The 19,102-nt window shown below is 39.4% G+C and overlaps 1 protein-coding gene across 2 annotated transcripts; it reads right to left on the bottom strand.

The window, feature by feature from the left end:
- Window positions 1-3,279: 3,279 nt before the first annotated feature.
- FAM216B (family with sequence similarity 216 member B) lies at window positions 3,280-17,667 on the bottom strand. 2 transcript variants are annotated; one of them, XM_004759263.3, is made up of 5 exons: window positions 17,535-17,667; window positions 15,804-15,922; window positions 13,285-13,405; window positions 4,941-5,163; window positions 3,280-3,503 (listed from the first exon to the last, which is right to left on the bottom strand). In XM_004759263.3, exons 2-4 carry the CDS (start codon window positions 15,906-15,908, stop codon window positions 4,946-4,948), a joined length of 444 nt encoding a protein of 147 aa, XP_004759320.1. In that variant the 5' UTR covers window positions 15,909-15,922; window positions 17,535-17,667; the 3' UTR covers window positions 3,280-3,503; window positions 4,941-4,945. The 2 variants fall into 2 exon arrangements, with proteins under 2 accessions (XP_004759320.1, XP_004759321.1); XM_004759264.3 differs by having other exon boundaries at window positions 15,804-15,916; window positions 17,535-17,655.
- Window positions 17,668-19,102: the final 1,435 nt, after the last annotated feature.

Raw genomic sequence — 19,102 nt, 5'->3', positions numbered from 1 at the left:
AGCTCCCACCATGAAACTGAGTGTTTGGCTTACTTACAGTTGGATAATTGCCTCTGACCCTCTTCCTAAGCTGTGATTTCCAATAGCTACTGGGATTTCCTCTCCTTCTGACCTGACTGAACCCATTGTGTAACTGGCACAGGATGATAGCCCTAATGTGGAGAAAATGAGAGCGACAATTCTCTGGAGGCAGACAAGGGATTGATTTTGGACAGAGGGATTGATTACATTTCAGGCAACAGGACTGTAATTTAAGGAGTAAAGCAGAGTCAATGAGGCCAATATACTGGTTTCCTCTACAAGCACTGATGCAATTAGCAACTCATTTTAATTGAAAAGGTGCAGGAACTCTTGGCCCTGTTCTATGGCCATCAGAAAATAGGAAATGGGAGGGAAAACCAAGTCAGTAGTCATCTTGGTGGAAGGGTAATGCATATTTAGTAATACCAAATCTAGGAAACATAAACCACTTTAGTAGATTCAAGTTCTTTTATAGTATGCCATTGGTTTGACCTGGCTTTGAATAAGAATAGTTGACATTTCATTTATACTAGTTATTGAAGGTTATTAAAGAGATACTTTGTCTATCCTCAAAGCCACTCTATTTTAAAAAATGTAAATTCAATTAATTAACATATAATTAATATATATATAATAACATATAACATATGTATTATTTGTTTCAGGGGTACAAGTCTGTCCCAGAGCCACTCTTATCATACAGTCTGTGTCCCTAAATTTTCAGCGAATTGGCCAAACGAAAATTCATGTTATTATATTAGGCCTAAAGCATTCTGGCTACTGAAGTCCCTTCTTACATGTTATCATACTTTAATAAACGTAAGGAACACCTGGGATGCCATCCTTCTGATTCTGATTCGCTGGGTCTAGGATAGGACACAAAAATTTATTTTTTCCTTAAGCATCTTCAGTGAATGTGGTATATGAATTGCATTTTTGATAAATAGTGCTCTACATCTAGAGATTACCTGTGAACAAGGTATCAATTATTAAATGTCTTAGGCTTATCTGAAATCATTTTTTCTTCAACAGCATGTTGGGATATTGGAACACAAATCAGCTCAGTCTCAAGAGAGGGTTATGGCAAGAACAAAGTATGAAGCATGGGTTGGTTGTCAGGCTAGGAGTCTGGGCAGGGAGCCCTGAGTGGGTGATCAGAAGCCAGCATAGGTGTGCTCAGTGCATGTGGCAGGCAGCAGGGCGAAGATTGAAGTTGGATCGGTGTATATGGAGGATCATATAAGAATAAGTGTTATCCTTCCATTTTGCATCCTAGGCACCCCACTCACCTCATCCTAGTCCTGGCTTTGGCAGATAGCTTCAGAAATGGCTGCCGATGATCCTACCTTTGGGGTTCATGCCCTTGTGTAATCATTGACTCTTGGACTGAACCTAGTAACTTGGGTCTAATGAGTAGACTAGAGCAAAGGTGATGGGATGCCACTTCCAAGACTAGGTTATAAGAGACTGTGACTTCTACCTTATACGCCCCCATCCCGTCTCTCTCATTGTCTTTCTTTCTTTCTTTCTTTTTTAAACTTTGATGAAACAAGTTGCCATTTGTGACTTACTGAGGCTTATTGACATTTCTGCCTTACAGTGAGACCTATGTGGCAGGGACAGAGGATGACTCCAGACAACAGCTGCCGGATTTGTCCCCGGTTGAATCTTCACATACGACCACAGCCTCAGCCAACACCTTGATTGCAGTCTGCAGGAGACCCTGAACTCGAAGCTCCAGGTAAGCCTTGCCCAGATTGCTGACCACAGAAACTGTGAGATCATCAATATGGTTGTCTTAAGTCACTGTGTTTTAGAGTAATGTTTTATGCAGCAATAAATAAGTAACATAGTGTGGAAAGATCGTGGTGATGGTGGAGTATTGGTTGCTGAACCTGAAGAGCAATGTGAACAAGGAAAAGTGAGAAGGTGCCAAGGACACACTGAGCCCAGTTTGGGCCAGGGATGGTGCTTCCAACAGGGGTTAATTCTTTTTCTTCTTCTTCCTCACCTCCTCCAATCCTTTGCTTCCCCAAGCGGGGGGAAAAAAAAGCTGAGGAGTTGCTTTATCAGTATTAACTGTTAAACTTTGAAATTTCTTCTATTAAATGCCCAAGATTATTGCCATCACCACCTTCTTGCCTACGATAAACTCCCTCCCTGAAATTTGCCGTGGTTCCAAGTAAGAAGGTGACTGTATTTAATAGTGATAATATCTTTAGCCAGCAGCCATAGCCACTAGAATACAAAAATTAAAATGTCTGACATTGCAAGGATGTGGAACAACTTGAACTTTGTATACTTGCTAGTGGGAATGCAAAGTGGGGTGGTTACTTAGGAAAACACCCTGACACTATCTTATAGAATTAAACCTTAGTCTGCCATGTGACCTAGTAATTATACTCCTAGATAGCTATTCAAGAGAAACAAAAACTTCTGTGCGTACAGAGGCTTACATTAAAATATTTATAGCATTTTACTTGTAATAGTCCAAAGCTAGAAATAATTCAGTTGTTCATCAACTAGGGAATGGATAAGCAAAGCTGGTATTACAGATTGTCCTCTGTTCCCCTTTGTTTTTCTCAGGGTCATCTCAGGTGAATGCATTTCTTCTAGAACCATAAACAGCCATATTCCTCATAGGCTTTGGGTGTAGAGCTCAAGAGAGAGGGCATTATCTTTCTGTCGGGAGAGCCAACAAGTGGGACTTTCTACACTAACTTACATTTGTCCTTTTCATGGGCCTCTGACATTCACTTGCCAATTAGCTCTTAGAAGCCTCTATTGGAAATAAGGTGCTTCTAAGATTTTTGATGCAGGAATGCAGCTCAGAATTTTAAGTGTCCTCCTTAATATTCTGCATCACTAGCTAAGACTTACACAGCAAATATCCATGCCCATCAAAAAACAAAAACAAAAACAAAAAAACCCTAAGGTAAAAGTGCATGCCTAGCATAATGTTTAGAGTTGTTGAATCACTGTGTTGTACACTTGAAACTAGTGTAATGTTGTGTGTCAACTAAACCTCAATTTAAAAAAGTGCATGCAAGAGGTTCATGGGAATAAAAGGGCCATTATGGAAGCAATGGAAGAACCAGTACAGGCCAGGTGAAATATGCCACGAACTTCAGTCCCTCAGGAAGGCTACCCTATAGCTCCCTGTAGTTCCATGATTGTTTTTCTTCTTTTAAGCCTACCTAATGATTCTTAACTTAGAACTGAAAAGCTCCATAGAGTATATGAGTCAGGACCAGGACATACAGAGTTCAAGAAACTTTATTCTTTATGAATGATTACAGAGAAAAGATAAACATCATCATCAATGAGGTGTTTTTTTTTTTCTTTTTCTTGTAATGGTATAGCATCTTCCTTCCAGATCAATGCCCGCACATCCCTTGTCAAGAAAGTCTGTAATTCCATCTTAGGCAACTCCTTTTAGGGGCATGAAAGAGTCATTGGCTGATTTAAATGAAGGAAGGAGGCTGAACATTTAGAATAAAGATAAAGAAAAGGCATTTTAAAAATTTTGACTTTTTGTGAACACTGGTGGCAGTCACTGACATTCCACGCACACAAAATCACTAGTGATGAAAATAACTATTAAATATAACTAATACCACACTATACCATTATATGTTGTTTTGAATCATTCTCATAATGAATGATTATGATTTATTCTCATAAAATTTTATTCTCATAAAATTTAAAAAATTTTAAAATTTTTATTTATTTATTTTTTTACTTATGTGTCTCGTCTTCTGTGCTTGCTTAATTAAAACCAGTGAGGCCATGGCAAAGGTAGAGTTGAGACCCATTCATTAAGGGCTATTTATTGTTCTGCTCAGAGTGTATCTTTAGTTGCCAGGGGAAGATGTGTGCCTGAATTCTCTCACCTGGGTTAAGGTCAACTATAGCCCTGTAGAATGAACCCAGCTGTGGCAAGTTGATGAAGTCCAAGTTTTAAGAAGACACAAAGGGATTGAGTCAGGCAAGAACCAGAAGATTTGGGGCCAAGTTAAATGCTATTGCTTGATGGGAAAGAAGAGAGGAAGGAGGACATGGAAATGCACAGGCCAGTTGCTGCTGAGATGACAGGACTCTGGAAACCCTGCCTACTTAGTATTAACTTGGTGTTGGTTTGTGTGTTTTCAAAATCTGCAGTGGGTGGCTTCCATAGTTACCCAGTGTCTGGGGACCTGGCCGCCTCTGATGACTTTTGCACTTGCACTGTTCTTGAGATTTGTCTGAGAGGTTCTAATTCAAAGGAATTATTTGAATTTTATCATTTGTAATTATATATATATTACATATATATATAGTTTATATATAAATATAGTATTTATATATAATCTAAATATATTTCCATAGAAATATAGTAATTATATATAATTTAAATATATGTATATATCTAATATAGATATTCATATAAATAAATTATATGAATGTATAATATAAATAAATAAAATCTAGAATAAATGAATATATAAATAATAAATGATAAAATTTATTATAATATAAAATAAATTTATATATTTCATATAAATTATATAATTTATATGATAAATAAAATATAAATAAATAAAAATATGAATAGATTTTAAATATATTTAAGTATAATTTAAATATAGAATTTATAATAGAATTTATAATTCACATAGTTCAAGGAATTATTTCAAATTTACTTTGAAAGCTTCAAAAGTCATTTTACTCCACAGATTATGTGTGGAGTGGAAGGTGTGTTTACACTTAGTTCCATTGCTCTTAAACCCCCCAATTTATTCTTGCTGGTAGAATTTATGGGAGTGGGAAAGAGATTATTTCTAGGTATAGGGTATGTGTTAGAAGTTATTTTTTTTCATTCTCATACAAGGAATATGCACTTAGCACCCAGTAGATTTGGGGGTACATGGGTGAAGTACCTGTTTCAGAGCTTGTGCACAGTCTTAATTCCTGATGGATCCAGGCCTGCACTTTGAGCCCTGGGTCGAACCACAGACCCAGGAATGGCTGGCAGCGATGTTCTTGTCATGGTTGAAGGCTTCTGGGGGATGGATCTTTGATGAGCCACCCTAGCTGAGGCTCTCTTGGTTGAATCTCTAAGTACAGCAGCACAAGCCAAAGCTTCCTGTTGAGTAATATAGCCTAAGGGGAGAGAAATGAGAAGAAGTTCCAAGTCAACAAGCTAATAAAACAAATAAGCAAACAACCCTGCAAATATTTACGGATTCATAAAATTTTTTCTACTTTGCAGTGTAGTGACAGTTACATTTAGCACACCCAGATTGTATGATCTTTGAGGATGGGAAGTAGACTTTTCTTCTTTTGCATTTTTCATTCAGTAAGTTAATAAATACCTAGTCATTGATTAACATGACAAATCACTGGAGAGGTAGTTGGGCCTTGAGTAATCTGAGCCTGCATTGCATATCTTTGTTTTGAAAACTTTCTTCAAACCAGAAACAGAGGTATTCAATCTCTGTCAGGGCTTTTAAAGTGTAGCCTGCAGACCATCCACTACAGATTGATCAGGCTGAGACCACATTTAATAATGCTTTTTAAAATTTCAGATTTCTGGCTCTACCCCAAAGACTTTCCTAATCAGACATTCAGAGTTTGGCCTGTAATCTGCATGTTGATAACATTGGCAGGTAAATTTTATGTGCACTAAATACTGACTATCCTGGCTGTGGTTTCACTGGCCTCTGTGCAGTTTTACTCTATCAACAAAGCTAGTAGGTGATGCTTCTGCAGGAATTCAGGCCATCATGGGGAGCAGGCTGTATCCTGGCTCTGCCCTTTACTAGTCGCATGATCCTGGTCAAATGATTTTTTTTTTTTTTTTTTTTTTTTTTTTTTTTTTTTTTTTTTTAATTTCTTTAATTTTTTATTTTTTTATAAACATATATTTTTATCCCCAGGGATACAGGTCTGTGAATCACCAGGTTTACACACTTCACAGCACTCACCAAAGCACATACCCTCCCCAATGTCCATAATCCCACTCCCTTCTCCCAAACCCCCTCCCCCCGGCAACCCTCAGTTTGTTTTGTGAGATTAAGAGTCACTTATGGTTTGTCTCCCTCCCAATCCCATCTTGTTTCATTGATTCTTCTTCTACCCACTTAAGCCTCCATGTTGCATCACCACTTCCTCATATCAGGGAGATCATATGGTAGTTGTCTTTCTCTGCTTGACTTATTTCGCTAAGCATGATACGCTCTAGTTCCATCCATGTTGTTGCAAATGGCAAGATTTCATTTCTTTTGATGGCTGCATAGTATTCCATTGTGTATATATACCACATCTTCTTGATCCATTCATCTGTTGATGGACATCTAGGTTCTTTCCATAGTTTGGCTATTGTGGACATTGCTGCTATAAACATTCGGGTGCATGTGTCCCTTTGGATCACTACATTTGTATCTTTAGGGTAAATACCCAATAGTGCAATTGCTGGGTCATAGGGCAGTTCTATTTTCAACATTTTGAGGAACCTCCATGCTGTTTTCCAGAGTGGCTGCACCAGCTTGCATTCCCACCAACAGTGTAGGAGGGTTCCCCTTTCTCCGCATCCTCGCCAGCATCTGTCATTTCCTGACTTGTTGATTTTAGCCATTCTGACTGGTGTGAGGTGATATCTCATTGTGGTTTTGATTTGTATTTCCCTGATGCCGAGTGATATGGAGCACTTTTTCATGTGTCTGTTCGCCATCTGGATGTCTTCTTTGCAGAAATGTCTGTTCATGTCTTCTGCCCATTTCTTGATTGGATTATTTGTTCTTTGGGTGTTGAGTTTGCTAAGTTCTTTATAGATTCTGGACACTAGTCCTTTATCTGATATGTCGTTTGCAAATATCTTCTCCCATTCTGTCAGTTGTCTTTTGATTTTGTTAACTGTTTCCTTTGCTGTGCAAAAGCTTTTGATCTTGATGAAATCCCAGTAGTTCATTTTTTTTCTTGCTTCCCTTGCCTTTTGCGTTGTTCCTAGGAAGATATTGCTGCGCAGAGGTCGAAGAGGTTGCTGCCCGTGTTCTCCTCAAGGATTTTGATGGATTCCTTTCGTACATTGAGGTCCTTCATCCATTTTGAGTCTATTTTTGTGTGTGGTGTAAGGAAATGGTCCAATTTCATTTTTCTGCATGTGGCTGTCCAATTTTCCCAGCACCATTTATTGAAGAGGCTGTCTTTTTTTCCATTGGACATTCTTTCCTGCTTTGTCGAAGATTAGTTGACCATAGATTTGAGGGTCTATTTCTGGGCTCTCTATTCTGTTCCATTGATCTATGTGTCTGTTTTTGTGCCAGTACCCATGTTGTCTTGATGATGACAGCTTTGTAATAGAGCTTGAAGTCCGGAATTGTGATGCCACCAACGTTGGCTTTCTTTTTCAATATCCCTTTGGCTATTCGAGGTCTTTTCTGGTTCCATATAAATTTTAGAATTATTTGTTCCATTTCTTTGAAAAAGATGGATGGTACTTTGATAGGAATTGCATTAAATGTGTAGATTGCTTTAGGTAGCATAGACATTTTCACAATATTTATTCTTCCAATCCAGGAGCATGGAACATTTTTCCATTTCTTTATGTCTTCCTCAATTTCTTTCATGAGTACTTTATAGTTTTCTGAGTATAGATTCTGTGTCTCTTTGGTTAGGTTTATTCCTAGGTATCTTATGGTTTTGGATGCAATTGTAAATGGGATTGACTCCTTAATATCTCTTTCTTCTGTCTTGCTGTTGGTGTAGAGAAATGCAACTGATTTCTGTGCATTGATTTTATATCCTGACACTTTACTGAATTCCTGTATAAGTTCTAGCAGTTTTGGAGTGGAGTCTTTTGGGTTTTCCACATATAGTATCATATCATCTGCGAAGAGTGATAATTTGACTTCTTCTTTGCCGATTTGGATGCCTTTAATTTCCTTTTGTTGTCTGATTGCTGAGGCTAGGACCTCTAGTACGATGTTGAATAGCAGTGGTGATAATGGACATCCCTGCCGTGTTCCTGACCTTAGCGGAAAAGCTTTCAGTTTTTCTCCATTGAGAATGATATTTGCGGTGGGTTTTTCATAGATGGCTTTGATGATATTGAGGTATGTGCCCTCTATCCCTACACTTTGAAGAGTTTTGATCAGGAAGGGATGCTGTACTTTGTCAAATGCTTTTTCAGCATCTATTGAGAGTATCATATGGTTCTTGTTCTTTCTTTTATTGATGTGTTGTATCACATTGACTGATTTGCGGATGTTGAACCAACCTTGCAGCCCTGGAATAAATCCCACTTGGTCGTGGTGAATAATCTTTTTAATGTACTGTTGAATCCTATTGGCTAGTATTTTGTTGAGTATTTTCGCATCTGTGTTCATCAAGGATATCGGTCTATAGCTCTCTTTTTTTGGTGGGATCCTTGTCTGGTTTTGGGATCAAGGTGATGCTGGCCTCATAAAATGAGTTTGGAAGTTTTTCCTTCCATTTCTATTTTTTGGAACAGTTTCAGGAGAATAGGAATTAGTTCTTCTTTAAATGTTTGGTAGAATTCCCCCGGGAAGCCGTCTGGCCCTGGGCTTTTGTTTGTTTGGAGATTTTTAATGACTGTTTCAATCTCCTTACTGGTTATGGGTCTGTTCAGGCTTTCTATTTCTTCCTGGTTCAGTTGTGGTAGTTTATATGTTTCTAGGAATGCATCCATTTCTTCCAGATTGTCAAATTTATTGCCGTAGAGTTGCTCATAGTATGTTCTTATAATAGTTTGTATTTCTTTGGTGTTAGTTGTGATCTCTCCTCTTTCATTCATGATTTTATTTATTTGGGTCCTTTCTCTTTTCTTTTTGATAAGTCGGGCCAGGGGTTTATCAATTTTATTAATTCTTTCAAAGAACCAGCTCCTAGTTTCGTTGATTTGTTCTATTTTTTTTTTTGGTTTCTATTTCATTGATTTCTGCTCTGATCTTTATGATTTCTCTTCTCCTGCTGGGCTTAGGGTTTCTTTCTTTCTTGTTCTTTCTCCAGCTCCTTTAGGTGTAGGGTTAGGTTGTGTACCTGAGACCTTTCTTGTTTCTTGAGAAAGGCTTGTACCGCTATATATTTTCCTCTCAGGACTGCCTTTGTTGTGTCCCACAGATTTTGAACCGTTGTATTTTCATTATCATTTGTTTCCATGATTTTTTTCAATTCTTCTTTAATTTCCCCCGGTTGACCCATTCATTCTTTAGAAGGATACTGTTTAGTCTCCATGTATTTGGGTTCTTTCCAAACTTCCTTTTGTGGTTGAGTTCTAGCTTTAGAGCATTGTGGTCTGAAAATATGCAGGGAATGATCCCAATCTTTTGATACCGGTTGAGTCCTGATTTAGGACCGAGGATGTGATCTATTCTGGAGAATGTTCCATGTGCACTAGAGAAGAATGTGTATTCTGTTGCTTTGGGATGAAATATTCTGAATATATCTGTGATGTCCATCTGGTCCAGTGTGTCATTTAAGGCCTTTATTTCCTTGCTGATCTTTTGCTTGGATGACCTGTCCATTTCAGTGAGGGGAGTGTTAAAAGTCCCCTACTATCATTGTATTATTGTTGATGTGTTTCTTTGATTTTGTTATTAATTGGTTTATATAGTTGGCTGCTCCCACATTGGGGGCATAGATATTTAAAATTGTTAAATCTTCTTGTTGGACAGACCCTTTGAGTATGATATAGTGTCCTTCCTCATCTCTTATTATAGTCTTTGGCTTAAAATCTAATTGATCTGATATAAGGATTGCCACTCCTGCTTTCTTCTGATGTCCATTAGCATGGTAAATTCTTTTCCACCCCCTCACTTTAAATCTGGAGGTGTCTTCGGGCTTAAAATGTGTTTCTTGGAGGCAACATATAGATGGGTTTTGTTTTTTTTATCCATTCTGATACCCTGTGTCTTTTGACAGGGGCATTTAGCCCATTCACATTCAGGGTAACTATTGAGAGATATGAATTTAGTGCCATTGTATTGCCTGTAAGGTGACTGTTACTGTATATGGTCTCTGTTCCTTTCTGATCTACCACTTGTAGGCTCTCTCTTTGCTTAGAGGACCCCTTTCAATATTTCCTGTAGAGCTGGTTTGGTATTTGCAAATTCTTTCAGTTGTTGTTTGTCCTGGAAGCTTTTAATCTCTCCTTCTATTTTCAATGATAGCCTAGCTGGATATAGTATTCTTGGCTGCATGTTTTTCTCGTTTAGTGCTCTGAAAATATCATGCCAGCTCTTTCTGGCCTGCCAGGTCTCTGTGGATAAGTCAGCTGCCAATCTAATATTTTTACCATTGTATGTTACAGACTTCTTTTCCCGGGCTGCTTTCAGGATTTTTTCTTTGTCATTGAGACTTGTAAATTTTACTATTAGGTGACGGGGTGTGGGCCTATTCTTATTGATTTTGAGGGGCATTCTCTGAACCTCCTGTATTTTGATGCTCGTTCCCTTTGCCATATTGGGGAAATTCTCCCCAATAATTCTCTCCAATATACCTTCTGCTCCCCTCTCACTTTCTTCTTCTTCTGGAATCCCAATTATTCTAATGTTGTTTCGTCTTATGGTGTCACTTATCTCTCGAATTCTCCCCTCGTGGTCCAGTAGCTGTTTGTCCCTCTTTTGCTCAGCTTCTTTATTCTCTGTCATTTGGTCTTCTATATCACTAATTCTTTCTTCTGCCTCATTTATCCTAGCAGTTAGAGCCTCCATTTTTGATTGCACCTCATTAATAGCTTTTTTGATTTCACCTTGGTTAGATTTTAGTTCTTTGATTTCTCCAGAAAGGGCTTTTATATCTCTCGAGAGGGTTTCTCTAATATCTTCCATGCCTTTTTCGAGCCCGGCTAGAACCTTGAGAATTGTCATTCTGAACTCTAGATCTGACATATTACCGATGTCTGTATTGATTAGGTCCCTAGCCTTCGGTACTGCCTCTTGTTCTTTTTTTTGTGTTGAATTTTTACGTCTTGTCATTTTGTCCAGATAAGAGTAAATGAAGGGGCAAGTAAAATATTAAAAGGGTGGCAACAACCCCAGGAAAATATGCTTTAACCAAATTAGAAGAGATCCAAAATCGTGAGTGGGGAGAAAGGGGATAAAAAGAGGTTCAAAAAGGAAGAAAGAAAGAAAAAAGCAAAAAGAAAAGAAAAAGAAAAAAAAAAGAAAAGAAAAGAAAAGAATTTTTAAAAAAAAGAAAACACCTAAGAAAAATGTAAAATATATATATATATATATATTAGATAAACTAGTAAAAAATCGTTAAAAAAGAAAAAGGTAACAGTTAAAAAAAAATTTTACCCGAAGGCGAGAAAAAAAAAAAATGAAAAAGAAAAAATTAAATTAACTGCAAGACTAAAAAAAAAAAAAATCACAGGAAAAAAGCCATGAGTTCCGTGCTTTGCTTTCTCCTCCTCTGGAATTCTGCTGCTCTCCTTGGTATTTAAACCGCACTCCTTGGTAGGTGAACTTGGTCTCGGCTGGATTTCTTGTTGATCTTCTGGGGGGGGGGCCTGTTGTAGTGATTCTCAAGTGTCTTTGCCCCAGGCGGAATTACACCGCCCTTACCCGGGGCCGGGGTGAGTAATCCGCTCGGGTTTGCTTTCAGGAGCTTTTGTTCCCTGAGCGCTTTCCGTAGAGTTCCGGAGGACGGGAATACAAATGGCGGCCTCCTGGTCTCCGGCCCGGAGGAGCCGAGAGCCCAGGGCCCCACTCCTCAGTGCGCCCTCAGAGAACAGCGCCCAGTTACTCCCGTCTGCCTGACCTCCGGCCGCGCTCCGAGCTCACCGAGCCTGCGACCGGTTCAAGGTAACACGGAGCTGCGAGCTGACTGTCAGCTCTGTCTCTGTAGCCGGCTTTCCCCTTCCAATACCCGCAAGCTCTGCGACACTCAGACACCCCCGATCCTTCTGTGACCCTGCGGGACCTGAGGCCACGCTGACCCCGCGTGGGCTTCGCCCCGGTTTAGCCTCTGGAGCGATGTCCCTCAGCGGAACAGACTTTTAAAAGTCCTGATTTTGTGCGCGGTTGCTCCGCCGCTTGCCGGGAGCCGGCCCCTCCCCCCGGGGTCTATCTTCCCGTCGCTTTGGATTCACTTCTCCGCCGGTCCTACCTTTCAGAAAGTGGTTGTTTTTCTGTTTCCAGAATTGCTGTTCTTCTTCTCTTCGATCTGCCGATGGATTTTCAGGTGTTTGCAATCTTTAGATAAGCTATCTAGCTGATCTCCGGCTAGCTGAAGCAGTCTCAGCTTGCTACTTCTCCGCCATCTTGACTCCCTCCTGGTCAAATGATTTTTTATCCATGCCTCAATTTTCTCTTCTGTAAAATGTTCATTATAAAGGCACCTGCCATATAGAGGTGTCTTGAGTTTGAGGTAAGGCCATATATGCAAAGTGCTTAGAACTGTGCCAGGCACAAAGGGAGGCCTAATAACAGCCATCTATCTTCACTGCTCGTGTTCCTCAGTCATTGGCAAAAACCATGTCTTCCTTTGGTGCAAAGGCAGGCACAGCAATGTAAGGTAGATGTGTTAATGTGAAGTGAGCTGCTTATAAAAAGAAAGCTCTGCCAGGGTCAGAAGAGTGTAATAGAGGCCAGCTGGAGACTGAAAACATTTCTTGGAAGAAAAGGGACTTAACAACAATCACACCTCTGAAGGTTGTCTCTTAAAGTCTGTGGCGGTCTTTTGCAACCATTATTTCATTTGTACTTTGTAAAATCCCAGGAGGTTACTAGAAGAGAGATGTCAGAGCATGGGGGTGAAAACATATGCTCTTTGCTGGCAGTGGCCCTGACATTGGCTAGGCATAGGTCTGGGAAAATGAGATGTTGTGTGTAGAGCTCCCAGCACAATATCTGGAACATGGTAAATGCTTAATAAGTGTAACTGTTATTGTCATGAGTAAAGCAAGCCTCTGAATTTGCATATCCAGCAAGGGGCTGAGCTGTGGTTTGAGCCTAGACCATCTGCCTAAGCCCATTGCCATTTCTACTAGATCAAGTTCCTATAAATCTCAGACAGTTGTTGACATTTTACGGCAATCTGTACTCTGATTTCGTGAAACCCTCTTAATTTACCCATAAAACCTTGTTTTCTATTGTCAGGGATAATCATTTTTAAACATGGCCTGCCAACCATGTTATAAAATAGCGTGCTGGCAGAGGCCATTCTACTTGAATTATTTATCAGGAAACGTGACTTCCGGCTGTAGCACACGAAGCCCTCCCAAGGGTGTCTGGTTTAGGTCGGGTAGTTAAAACTCACCAAGCAACTGCTGGTGCTGAAGGCTGTGAATATAGCGGTTCCGCAGGGCCTCCCACTGGGGTCTGGAATTGTAAATCCTCATGATGCTGTAGAAGTAGCGTTGCTGCCCTTGGGTCAGGTCCTATCAAAGCAGAACAGGTGATTTTGATGAGTTAGTGGAGGTCTATAGGACGAAGACTATGATGGATTCAAAGCTAAAAATAAGATAGATATATATACATATATACACACACACACACACATATATATGTTTAACAATTTTATATATATATATATACATTTAGCAACCGGAAAACAACAATTGGGTCATGTCTTACCCTAATTTACTTAAGAACTTCCATTGGTCTGTGTGTTAGTGAAACTGGGTAAATAAAGATTCTAGGCAAGTAGGTCAAAGTATTAGGCTAAATGGGATCTAAGAAATTCCAGCATTTTATACTTTTATTCCTCTATAATGATCCTTGTTGAGGAAGGTAGGTGGTGAGAATCTGCACATTGGCCAGGCCAGTGAATGGGGACAGGAGAACTTTCTATCAAGAGTTGTCCATAGGCAGGGGAGATAGCTGGATGAGCAGTTGGGTAACGAGATAAAGGTTCAACATTGTTATTTTAAAGGTGCTACAAAAACAGAAAAGGAAAACAAAATCTCCTGTAGCAGTCAAGGAAGACTTTGTCAATGAGGTGACCAAAACATCTGAGTCTTAAGAGTGACAAGGAACTAGAATACTGGTTCTCAAAGGGCATCGGCCTCATCTGGGAACATGTTAGAAATGCAAATTCTTAGGCCCCATCCTAGATCTACAGAATCCTAAACTCTGGGGAGTGGGGCCCAGCGGTCTGGGTTTTAACAAATTCTCTAGGTGATCCTGATACAAAGACAACAAAATTTGAAAACCACTGTGATAGAAGAAAAAAAAAGGCTGATTAATGGGACAAGGGAGAATGTAGTATGATTTTCACATGGGGCACAAAATGTCTGGATATATTAGGAAAGAGACTTTTTTTTTCCCCCTACTTCAAGCAGAATATAGAGTCTGAGTTGGGGAAGGCTGTAGAGGCAGGCAGGGGAAGATCATGGAAGCCTTACAGGCAATGTTTAGATGCAAATTTTAAAAATTATAATTAAAAAAGTGTTGAAAGATTACCTTTAATGTGAGGAACCATTGAAGGTCTTTATTTAAGTCAGTGGTTCTCAACTGGAGTGATTTTGACCACTAAGGACATGTGGCAATGTGGGAAGACATTTTCAGTTGTCATAAATGCTGAAATGGAAGATGGATGCTACTGGCAGTCGGCAGATAGAGACCAGGAGCTCAGCTGAACATCCCACAGTGCGCTTAACAACCTCCCAGTCCCTCACAACAAAGAATTATCCAACCTGAAATGCCATACTTGAAGCTGACAAGATCTGAGTTTTAGAAAGATCACGCTGGCCCGCCATGGAGAATGAGTTTATGGGAAGACAGGCCATTGGTAGGAGAGCATTTAGAAGGCTGCCATGCAGTGCAAAGGAGGAACAAGAAGGACCACAATTACTGTTATCTACCTAATCTGTTATCAGTGCTTACAATGATACTGGCCTCAGTATTCTAGAAAAACCAAGGTGACTTAAGTTCACCCTAGGCCAAAAAATTCAAAACAGTGATAGAAGTTTCAAAAGTAGTTGATAACCATTGTAAAGGAAACTAAATTTAAGTTAATTATATGTAACAGTAAAGTGGCTTTTATCTGTTAGAAATTTTGTGTGGAGTTGAAACCTGTGAGTCAGATTTTTTTTTTTTTTTTAATGTCTAGAGACCTTAAGCTTGGTATCAAAAATATATCCAGAGTGAAAGTAGGAAAGCCACATACTTCACAATTTGAGGCATCATTTGAACTTTACAGTTTCTGAATTAGAAGTTTTAAAAGAAAATCTTTGAAGAAGATAATTGATTCTTAATTAAGCCTTTTCAAATGATGGAGAACAATATAATATGAAAATAGCAAGTCAGTTTCAAAAGCAAAGCTCCAAAGGGCAATGAGAGTTTCCATTAAATAAGATAAAATCTTTAAAGTTATGGTTTTATTTTACAGAGAAAAAAAGCAGTCTGTGGCTTTTTCTTAGCAGAGATCTAAACTTCTTAAATAATAGTCCTAATATTCTTACCCTGTTGTTTATCCTTCCTTGAGGGGATAGAAGAGAGCTGAAAGTTTTGCAAAAAGTATTAATGAGAATGACTTTAAATAACTGTGACTGAAAGGAGCTACCATAGCTCTCTAGCAGGGAGCCACAGTGTGGTCAATTCTGAGCGTCAGCAATGAAGATGAGACCATCTACAGAGCTCCTGAAGTGTGGTGGGTATAGGACCGGACCATCCAATTGCTCATTCATTCACCATGCCTGCCATCAGCATGCACTGAGTGCCTGTGTTGGGCCCGATGTTACCTAAAGCTGGATAAACAGAGACAGGAGAAAAAGACCTCAAGCCTTGAGGGAAAGACGTGCAGGTTCCCTCCATTAGCCAATGACCCCACTATACCTTCATTAAGGAAGCGTTGTGGGTGTACGCAGCAGAAGGGACCCGAATGCAAGGAATCCGTGGAACATTCCAAAGTTTTTGTTGTCTTTTCTGTTTTTCTCCCATTCTTTATCCTATACCTCCAAGGAACAATAAAGCATAGCATGAAATTTCATTTTGTTCATTCCCAAAACAGGATGACATGCACTGAGTGCCTGTGTTGGGCCCGATGTTAAGTAAGCAAGTAAATAAATAAATACATAAATAAATGTTATTTATGTCAAGGGATAAAAAGTTTTCTCACATGTTTCTAAGTAATTGGATCTCAGCAGACTGCTTGGTTCTGCAGTTTGCCCTATTCTCACCCCCTGTTGATGGAAAGAATAATTGAGAGTTCTTTGTCTTTCTGCTTTATCTTTGGTTTTGCAACAGGTGGACTATAGAACCACATCAGGTCACAAGTTATTTCTTGATCATTTTAAATAATAGTTATTATGTTATCTGATTACAAAAGTAATATATGTCATTTTTGAAAATTTGGAAAAAAATCTAAAAATTGGAGAAGAAAATATGATTATCCATAATCTAACTGTCCATAACGATTGGTGACATTTGATTGATTTTCTTTTACTCTTTTTTTTTTTCTGTGTACATTTTGTGTGATTTTCGAAAAGAGAGACCATACTCTATATGTTGTGCCCTTTCCCAGCTCATGGAATATCCCTTAAAAAATACAATTTTTTGTGACAGTCTAGTATTCCTTTACATTATTCTCCATGTCTTGCACATTTCAATTCGTAATTTTACAACAGTGTACTATAAAAGAAACTGTTAAACTTAGCTGTATTTCTTGCCACTTGTCTGAGAAAATGAAGGAGCCACAGCTGGTATGAGTAAGTCTTTTTTCCTTACTATATAGTGTAGGGTTTGGAATCTGAGATGTTTATAATAATAAAAAAACATAATCAAAGGATAGACTACGGTTGCCAAGGCATAAAGTGAGAATTCCAAACGTTTTCCCCTCTGCTCACACCTTTTTCCTTGACAAACCTACCCCATTGGGTTGTTTGATTAACTGAGATCATGGCTCTAGAAAACTCTCACTTTATGTGTGAGCTCCTTCTCTCCCTCTCCTCTCCATTTATATGCTCATGCACCTGCACACACAAGAGCACCCACATGCACACACTGTAGACACATTTTAACATGGGAGGAATCTCTGCTTCTGAGTTCACAAAGCAAAGGCTCAGATCTTCCAGAAGAGAAATTTATTAGGAAAACATCAGTCAACATCTCTTTGTGTCCTGCTTCCATGATAAAACTTATAAATTAAACTATAAATGTTTTATTTACTACTGCTTTCCCTCAATGTGCACTTCAGAAACTATACCAACGAAGATATACTCTTTTAATATTCTCTGTGATAGAAGCCAGCACTCTATCCTGTACTCAGATCATCTCAGTATCCCTCCTCCCATTTTCCAGATCTGTAGAGCAGAGCATAAATATACTTCAAAGCTAGAAAGATTTCTTCTTTCCTCAAATAGCATAAGGAAATGACTGACGATCTTTCTTGTGCAACAACTCATGGATGCTTTTCTTGGGCTATTGCTCAAGCAATCCATCTTAACCTGCTTGAGTGGACTATACCTGGTAAAGTTTGATTAAAGTGCATGGAGAATTCAAGGAGGACAAATCAAACAAATATCTTTTGTCTAAAACAAAAAGGAGAAATCTGCTTAAAGGACTTACCCTGTATTGTGATCTCCCCCCTTTTAAAAGCTGGTACTGGTGGTCAGTGTTGTTTCCTTGCAAGGTCTCTTTCTTCATGTGAAGGTGGCAGTAGGAACTCAGTCTGTTGATAAGCTGATATCCAAGCAACGTCACGCGGCGACACAAGGCACTGCAGGAATTTGGCTGCGTGCCTCTCCCTGCTTCTGGGCAACATGCAACTGCACAGTTTATCTTTTTTCTTCCAAATTTTGTGTCTCGTTAAGTGCCAGCTTCTAAGTCTACCGTATCGACATTATATACAGATATGAGAAAAGAAAGTCCTTGGAGACGGAGAGGCTGAATATTAAAGGTCAAGAAATCCACCAGGGCAATGGGCCATTACGTGAGTATTTCCCACATTTGAAGTCAGTACCATCCACCTGCATTGCTCAGAATGGTGAAGGAACAGTTTCTAAATGTAGAGGGATGGATATAAATTTTATTGTGGTAACCTATGGAATTGTCCCATTGCCCAAGATAATAGTCCTTTCTTAAGTTTTGGAGGAGTAAGATATTCCCATTTTTGATCTTGGATGGAAGCTGCTGTGTCTGATGTTAATGAACCTGTGGCACAGGGATCTTGCCCCTACTGATGTCATCAGCATAAGCCTCACATTTTAAACTGACTCATGAAAGCAATAGTTACCCCTTCCTCTGGGCTCACTTTATTACCACAGAATTCCTTTTTTCCATGAAAATCCTCCTTCTGAATGCCAGATTATCTGTAAAAATGAAGACTTCTTAGGAAAAATGGAAGACGAAATACCAAAAGAAAACCACAAATTCAAAAATCTTAGGCATTTAAAGGGAAGAAAAAACCAGGGCGATGAGAGTGATGAATTGTGTAGCTTAAGGAAGGAAGAAGGGACTTATCAGACACAGGAAGTTTGCTTTTCTTTTTTTCAATAATTTAAATACAGACCTTCTGGGGAATAAACATGGCAGAAACCAGAGTCTGTAAAAGCCTGTGAATACACAGAGCTCTCACTGGATCTGAGAGTTTGGCGATTCTCTACTGAGATAAAGAACAGTTGCCTGCAGGGCTGACGTCATCAATTGAGTCTTCCTTGAATGTTTTCCCAGCATATGATGAAATGGCTTCCAGGGCACAACACATCTGCTGACTGCTATACACATGGGCTGATTCATGGCAGCGGGCATCAGTCCCTGCATCACCAGGAAAATAGACCCAGATTCTAGTGTTCGACGAAGAGGGAATTTAATGGAAGAAATCTGTAATGGAAGTGTTGGAGTGAGCCAGAGGACCAAAGCAAGAAAGGTCAACTTGCACAAAGATTGGCAATTACCCTCAACCGCTCGCTGTCAGACCTGGAGCTGGAGGAAACAGGGAAAACAATTTTACCCAGAGGGGCACCTGGGTGGCTCAGTGGGTTAAGCCTCTGCCTTCAGTTCAGGTCATGATCTCAGGGTCCTGGGATCGAGCCCCACATTGAGCTCTCTGCTCAGTGGGGAGCCTGCTTCCCCCCCACCCCCGCCTGCTTCTCTGCCTACTTGTGATCTTTCTTTCTCTGTCAAATAAATAAATA

Source organism: Mustela putorius, unplaced genomic scaffold (assembly GCF_011764305.1).
Source record: "Mustela putorius furo isolate JIRA1106 unplaced genomic scaffold, ASM1176430v1.1 tig00000179_pilon_pilon_pilon, whole genome shotgun sequence".
Lineage (NCBI taxonomy): Eukaryota > Metazoa > Chordata > Mammalia > Carnivora > Mustelidae > Mustela > Mustela putorius.
Note: the sequence above shows the minus strand (reverse complement) of the source record. Positions and strands in the feature narration are given on the sequence as shown.